The sequence below is a fragment of the Camellia sinensis genome, chromosome 6, assembly GCF_055761805.1.
Source record: "Camellia sinensis isolate YWXY chromosome 6, ASM5576180v1, whole genome shotgun sequence".
Lineage (NCBI taxonomy): Eukaryota > Viridiplantae > Streptophyta > Magnoliopsida > Ericales > Theaceae > Camellia > Camellia sinensis.
The window spans coordinates 45,879,514-45,887,041 of record NC_138966.1 but is presented as its reverse complement, the minus strand read 5'-3'; the positions used below and the strand labels follow the sequence as shown (position 1 = coordinate 45,887,041).

Below are 7,528 nucleotides of genomic sequence, written 5' to 3'. Positions count from 1 at the left end.
AAAATAGTCCCAAAAGAAAACCCTAGAGCCCTCAAAACAGATCTAGCAAAGTTAACCCTAAAACAAACTGAAATACATATATATAGAAAACAGAGACCGCGAAGGTCGCTCGAGCGAAGACTCTCTCACTCGAGCGAGGTACCAATTACGCGTGAATTTCATAAGTGGCGTCACTTGAGCCAAGTTTCCTTCGCTCGAGTGCACAATCCTCCTTTCCAGAATTTTTACAAACAAAGACAACTTCTGGGAGCAAGACTTCTTCGCTCGAGTTAGGACTCCTTCGCTCAAGCGAGCAAGGAAAAACAACCAAGAAACTTATAACTCGATTAACAATGTTTGTTCAAGGGATTGACAAAACTAAGGGATCTAACATAAACTATCAAGGAATAAAAAGGGGTAGAAAGAATAGAAAGTGAGGGTAAAAAGAAGAGAAACCCATTCTAACACATGTGACATTATCATGAATAGAGCCAAAATAAATGACAAGACAAGGTAAAGAAAAGCTCCAGCAAGGATAAAGAGATTTTCACCCTCTAATACATAAAAATGAGTATAAGCTACCCAAATCCATAAGAAATAGCGGTGAGAGGGGAGATCTAGTCTATTCTCGAAAGGGAAACCATACCCAGGATTCTAAATCATCAAAATGGTAGAAAATGGCAAAACTCTAGTGAGAGGAGGGAGATTCTCAACCTTCTACTCATAAAAAATGAGCATAAAACGCTCAAATCTATGTAAAATAAGTTCGAGAAGAGAGAATTTATCCCCTCTCATAGAAAAAACCATGCCTGGGTTTCTAACCCATAAAATCAAAATAAAGCAATTTGGACTTAGCTAAAGCCTCTATACAGGCCTCCACTAACTATAGAAATTGGGGAAAGAAAAGGAGAATCTAACTAAGCTAGCAGCAATTCAACCAACAATCCCAAAAATCTCCAAAATAGAATCAAGAAAGAGAGTAGAGATAGATTTAGAATGAGAAAATGAGAGTGGAAGTAGGGATTACCTCTAGGCTAGCAGAGATAGAGCCCAATCTGATTACAAGCTCTAATCCAAGCTTCCTTTGATTAATAGAGGTGTTCTAGTTCCAAAACATCCAAGCAAAAGTATTTAGAAAGTAGTTCAAAATTCTCACCACACACTGTCTCTCTCTCCTCTCTTTTAGTGTATTTGATTAAATATTAGAGGAAGTGATTAAAGAATATTAAAATTTTGGAGCCCTTTTCCCTCAAGAGTGGTGGTGATTTTATAGGCATTTGGGAATTGGAATATGCCTCTAGATCCCATAGATCCAGATGGCATATTCCAAGTTCCTTGGGACACCTTATAAGAAAGTTGCTTAGTTGACATCGAAGCAAGTTGTGCTAGATAAGACTTGTCCAGCCGATATATAGTAGCCCAACGTGTTTCTTTAGAAAGTTTCCCAGTAAAGCAAAAAAGGCCCAAAGACGCATCCATGAATTTGTACGACGAGTTACAGAAAAAAAATTTGGCCGACCTAATCTTATCCAACATATTTTCTTGAAAGGTTTCTCTTGTTTTCTCATTTATTCTAGCTTTCTAAGCTAACTCTTTCGAAAAGCAGATCAAATATTTTTGGAAAATATACTGCCTAGAATGGCCAAAATGAATGAAAATGTACCAATTGCCTTAAAAACATTTTGAAAATGAGTTTGAGGATCCAAAAAACGTTTCGGTCAAAAATGAGTGTTGGATGGGTTTATCACTGTCTATACCTATGACTTGTTGTTTGGAGGAACCTTTGGTGTCTTCATTGGGAGCTTTAGGTAGAGTGTCCGTGTCTTACGGCCAGTCAAAAATGGGGTGTTTACATGTGTGTACCACATGCAACTTTAGTTACAACTTTTATGGTCATTGATTATGTTAGGAGATTAGTTATAACACTTTGTGATATTGGTTATGAGATTATTTTGATTATAATCTAAGAACTCCTTAATTACATCTTATGTGGTATTTGATTATAGGAAATGATTTGTCTCCAGTTAAAATTTTAATTGAACCAGACAGTTAAGATCTCTTACCGGTAAGATTTATAAAACAGAGATCTCTTACAAGTAAAAGTTTATGAAAAGACCAAGAGTCTAGAAAATGGGTCTAGATAGTAGACTTGTATATCATTATCTATATATATATATATAGAAAACTCTAACATACACATCCTTGAAAGGGGTGTCACATATGTACCCTTAGTTATGTCATTTTCTTATTTAGTTATAACCAATTTTCTTCTTTAGTTATGATATTATTTTAGTTATAACTTATAAGTTCTTTAGTTATATCTCATGTTGTATTTAGTTATGATTTTTTTTTTTTTTATAGTTATGACTTCAAAAATATGAAATTATGATATTTTCTTCTTTAAACATAAGGAACATATGGTATATACCCTATTGAAAAATGTGTATGATGATATTTCTCTATATATATCGAAAATTCTAGGATAAATTACACTGACACACCCTGATATTTCTGTTTAATGCAGATCACCCCCTAACATTTGAAAAAGTACACGTACTCCCATGTCAAACTAAAATGACATATTTGCCCCTTAGCCTTTATACATATAAAATAATAAATTAATATAGATATTTTGTTCATCTTATTTCAAAAAAAATAGCAATCATTTTCTTTAGTTTAACTCATACAAAATATTGAGTTTTTTTTATTTTTCGTGTTTTTTTTTTATTTTTACTAATTTTTTTTATATTTTAAGCATTTTTTTATTTTTTTTAAATACACCTAATCTAAATATACTTAAGAAATATAATGTTTTGTGATTTTTTTTTTAAATTCACCAAATATAAAAAAAATATAAAAAGTCAATAAATTATCTTATTTTGTTGTATTCAATGAATATTTTAAAAAAATTGCACAAATTTTGTACTTTATAAATATATCTAAATTAAATTAATCTAATCTAGATATAATGGTGGAAATAAAAATGAAAAATTATATTCATATATAAAAATTTATACAAAAAATATCATAAAAATATTGTGATAGTGATATTGTTGTATATATAAATCATGTTTATGGGTGTTTTGTTTTCAAGTGAAAGGTCACTATTAAGCTATATCATTGTGTTTGAAAATTCTATATAAATTTATCTTTGTATATCATCACTTAATAAGAATATATTCAGGTAAAATTTAATAATGAAAAATTGTAGAATGTAATCATAATGATAGAATGAAAAAATTGTAGGAAAAAGACATGACATCACCAGTCTAAGAGACAATTTGTAATGAGATTGTAAACTTTATGGAGGGGAATATAATTTTTCAAATGTGATGAGGGAATCTATATTAAACAGAAACCTTAGGGGGTGGCAGTGTAATTTATTCAAAATTATTTCTAGGGTAAATTACACTGACACCCCCTAAGATTTCTGTTTAATACAGATCTCCCCTCATATTTAAAAAATTACACTTATCCCCTATCAGATTAAAATGACATATCTGTCCCTTAAACTTTATACATATAAAATAATAAAATAATACAATTATTTTGTTCATGTCATTTTGAGGAAAATAACAATCGTCTTCTTAATTTAACTCACACAAAAAATTGAGTTTTTTATTTTTTATATTTTTTATTTTTATTGAATTTTTTTAATATTTTAAGTAATATTTTTTATTTTTTTAGTAACACCTAATCTAGATATATTTATGAAGTATAATATTTTGTGATTTTTTTTTTAAATTCAACATATACAAAAAAAATGTAAAATATAAAAATTCAATATATTATCTTATTTTGTTGTATTCAATAAATTTTTTAAATTTTTTTTTACAACTTTATACTTTTTAAATATATCTAAATTTTATATTCATATATAAAAATTTATATAAAAAATATCATAGAAATATTGTGACAGTAATATTGTTGTAAATATAAATCATATTTATGTATGTTTTGTTTTAAAGTAAAAGGTCACCATTAAGTTAAATTTTATATAAAATTTATATTTAAATATCATAACTCAATAAGAATATATATATTCAAATAAAATTTAATGATGAAAAGTTATAAAATATAATTATAATGATTAAAAAAAATGATTAAAAAAAAAGTAAAATGTTCATTTAAAAAATTTTAAAACATGACATTAACCATCCAAGAATAATTTGTATTGAGATTATATTAAGCGGTGGTTTGGAATGATCTAAATAAATGTACTTTTTGATTTTTTATAAAATATGAGTTAGGTATGAGTTGTGTTTAAAATGATGTGATAAAAATGTGATATAATTTAAATAAGATAACACTTTCTAACTTTTTTTTTAAGTTATAAGACTTAAATAAAAATATCAGGTGTCACTGTAATTTACCGACATTTATGACATCGTATGGCAATGGGCATGCTATAACTTGACAAGAATGAGAGAGAGAGAGAGAGCGCTTTTATCTGTCACAACTCACCACAAACACAACACACATTCATAACAGAGGAGAGAGAGAGAAGAAAAATAGATTCTTCTATACTTCCAACGCAGTAAAACGTATTCCGCGTGACTACTTTCCTCTCTCCCTCTCTCTCTCTCTCTGCGTGTGTTTATATGAGAGACAGTGTATGTTGTTAGAGAGAGAGAGAGAGAGAGAGAGAGAGCGGCAGATGATGAGGGATGGAGAATCATCATCAGGAGGAGGAGGAGGAGGAGGTGGGAGGAGGAAGCCGTCGTGGTGGGAGAGAGAGAACAACAGGAGGAGAGAGAGGAGGAGGAGAGCTGTAGCCGCCAACATTTATGCGGGCCTAAGGTCTCAGGGCAATTACAACCTTCCCAAACACTGCGACAACAACGAGGTCTTGAAAGCTCTCTGTCTAGAAGCTGGTTGGACTGTCGAACCTGATGGCACCACGTATCGCAAGGTCTCTCTCTCTCTCTCTCGCTAAATGTCTGTGTACAATTTTCCTAAATTGACAAGCTATATGTGCATTTCTGTGTTCTTTGTGATCTGCATTCATGATTCATGACTGGGTACTGCTTATTTTAGTCAGATCTACACTTCTGGATAGTGGGTTTTCCATTTCTAGATCAAAATTGTCATTCTTTATCATCCATTTTTTGTGGGGTGAGTGTCAATTCTGGAAATCAATCCGTGCCATGCTAACCTCTTTTGGGGTTTTGCTTTTTGTTGCCTTTTTTGGTTGTTGTTCCCTTCTTTCTCTTGGGGGTTTTGGGTTTGTGTCTGTGTTGGTGGAGGGTGTTTTTAAATGATGATTCCAATTTTTTGATTTCTTATTTTTAGCTCTTTTGAAAGAATGTTAATTGCTGTCTTATCAGCTTATTTCTTATAATTCTTTTTATATCTTTGGAAACGTTGGCGATTGATGGGAACTAGTTTAACTTGTGATGATCATTGCTCTAAATTTCCTTCTGTTGGCTCAGAAGGCATGTTTCAATATCAACAATGCTACAAACACAGAAACCAAACACTACTCGGACAGAAAGCACATGAATGGATAAAATTTTACAAAATTTATTTATAGACCCACTTCTCAAAAATCCTATCCATACCTTTGTTTTCTGTGTTTGATTTTTTTGGTTTCAATATATACATTGTTAAGTTTGTCTCTCTTGAAGCAGCCAAAGCTTTCAATTTACTGTATGACAAGCTCCTATTTTAATGTCTTCGGATCACATAGAAACACACACACACACTTGTATTGCTGAGTCAAGTGCATTTTTTCGACAATTGCCTCTATGTTCATTTGTTTAACAAGTTGTTTATTAACTTCTTATAATCCAGGGATGTAAGCCACCTCAAGCTGAGATTGGAGGCACTTCAACCAACATAACCCCATGCTCTTCCCAAAAACCTAGTCCACCATCTTCATCCTTTCCAAGCCCTATTCCTTCTTACCAACCCAGTCCCTCATCCTCTTCTTTCGCAAGCCCTTCCCGCTTTGATGCCACATCATCATCTCATATGTTTGCTTTTCTTCGGAATTCCATGCCATCGTCTCTCCCTCCCATCCGAATCTCAAACAGTGCCCCTGTAACCCCACCTCTCTCATCCCCAACCTCTAGACCTCCCAAACAAAAACGCAATTGGGAATTTCTTGCCAAAGAATCTATGGTCTCCTTGAATAATAATTACCCATTTTTTGCTGCTTCTGCCCCCACTAGCCCAACTCGATGTCAACGTATTGCTCCAGCCACCATACCTGAATGCGATGAGTCTGACACATCCACCGTTGATTCAGCCCAGTGGATGAGCTTTCAAAAATTTGCGCCAACTATGGTCCCAACCTCCCCAACCTATAATCTTGTGAGACCTGTGGCTCAACGAGGTTCTCTAATGGATGCAATGATAGAGAAGGGGAAAGGCCAGGAATTTGTGTTTGAAAGCGTACCAGTGAAGCCATGGGAAGGGGAGAAGATACATGAGGTGGGATTGGATGATCTAGAGCTCACTCTTGGAAGTGGGAAAACTGGAAATTAGGTTACTACTAATCAATGGCCTTTTGTGTAACTGGAACAGAATTGGTGCTTCTTTCCCTGGTTTGAAACACAGCCATTGTGTGGAAATATTAACCTTCCTTTCAGAGTTAGTTGCTGTTGTAAAATGCAGCTCTTGAACCAAATTTGGTTCTTGGGTGGAACTGCATTTTCATGTGCTCTTTTCCTTCTTTAGCCTTTTCCTTTCTTACATGTAGATATTGTGAGTTTCTTTCCATTGGGATCAAGATTTTTTTTTCCTCGTATGTGGACTCTTTTGTGGGAAAACTTCCACAAAATAAAAATATTTGAAGGTAGCCTGTCTTGATGATAGATGCATCTTGTTGAATGGCAAAGTCCTTGCTCCTGTTCAAGTGTGCACTGTATAATGAAGTCATAGAACAATGATTCTCTTCTAATAGGAAATTGTTCTAAAAACAAATAAATACAGCATTTATGTATATAATAAAACCTTATTTTGTATTAATAAAATTTGGGGAAATTACCCATAGGTTCCATGGGAAACATGTGATCTCCATTTAATCCCATAACTTTTTCACTACACCCAAAAGTCCTTTTCCCTCTTTCTCTGCTTTTTGCTTCCCTTCCTCTCTCGTTTTTTTTTTCTACATTTTTCTGTCACCGTGTTTGTCATGGAAGAGGACCACCGGTGATCATATCTTTCTCCATTGATCGGGGTTCATTGATAACCACCAAGCATTGAAATCAACTCCGACGAAGAAGATGGTATATTTTCCGACGAAGAAGATGAATGGATCTACTTAGATCTGATATAGATCTACTCAGATCTACATCAGATCTGAGTAGATCTACACAGATTTGGTTAGACATCCGTCTTTCCCCTTCGATCTCTTTTTTTTTTTTTCTCTCTGCTATACACTTCTGTTTTTCTGTTCTAATGGAGAAAATTTTCGAATTCTGAACAAGCAGTTTTCGAGTTTTAGTTACAGGCGGTGAAAACTGTAAAATTTTGCAGTTTCAAATTTTTTTTTTGGTGCTGGAATGAATCATGGTTTAAAACTGTAAAATTTTGCAGTTTTATA

The 7,528-nt window shown here is 33.0% G+C and overlaps 1 protein-coding gene across 1 annotated transcript; it reads left to right on the top strand.

Moving 5' to 3' along the window:
• The first annotated feature begins 4,365 nt into the window (after window positions 1-4,365).
• Window positions 4,366-6,797, top strand: LOC114307008 (protein BRASSINAZOLE-RESISTANT 1). The gene is made up of 2 exons (XM_028252346.2): window positions 4,366-4,891; window positions 5,773-6,797. The coding sequence occupies exons 1-2, from the start codon at window positions 4,595-4,597 to the stop codon at window positions 6,466-6,468; spliced, it is 993 nt and encodes a 330-aa protein (XP_028108147.2). The 5' UTR covers window positions 4,366-4,594; the 3' UTR covers window positions 6,469-6,797.
• Window positions 6,798-7,528: the final 731 nt, after the last annotated feature.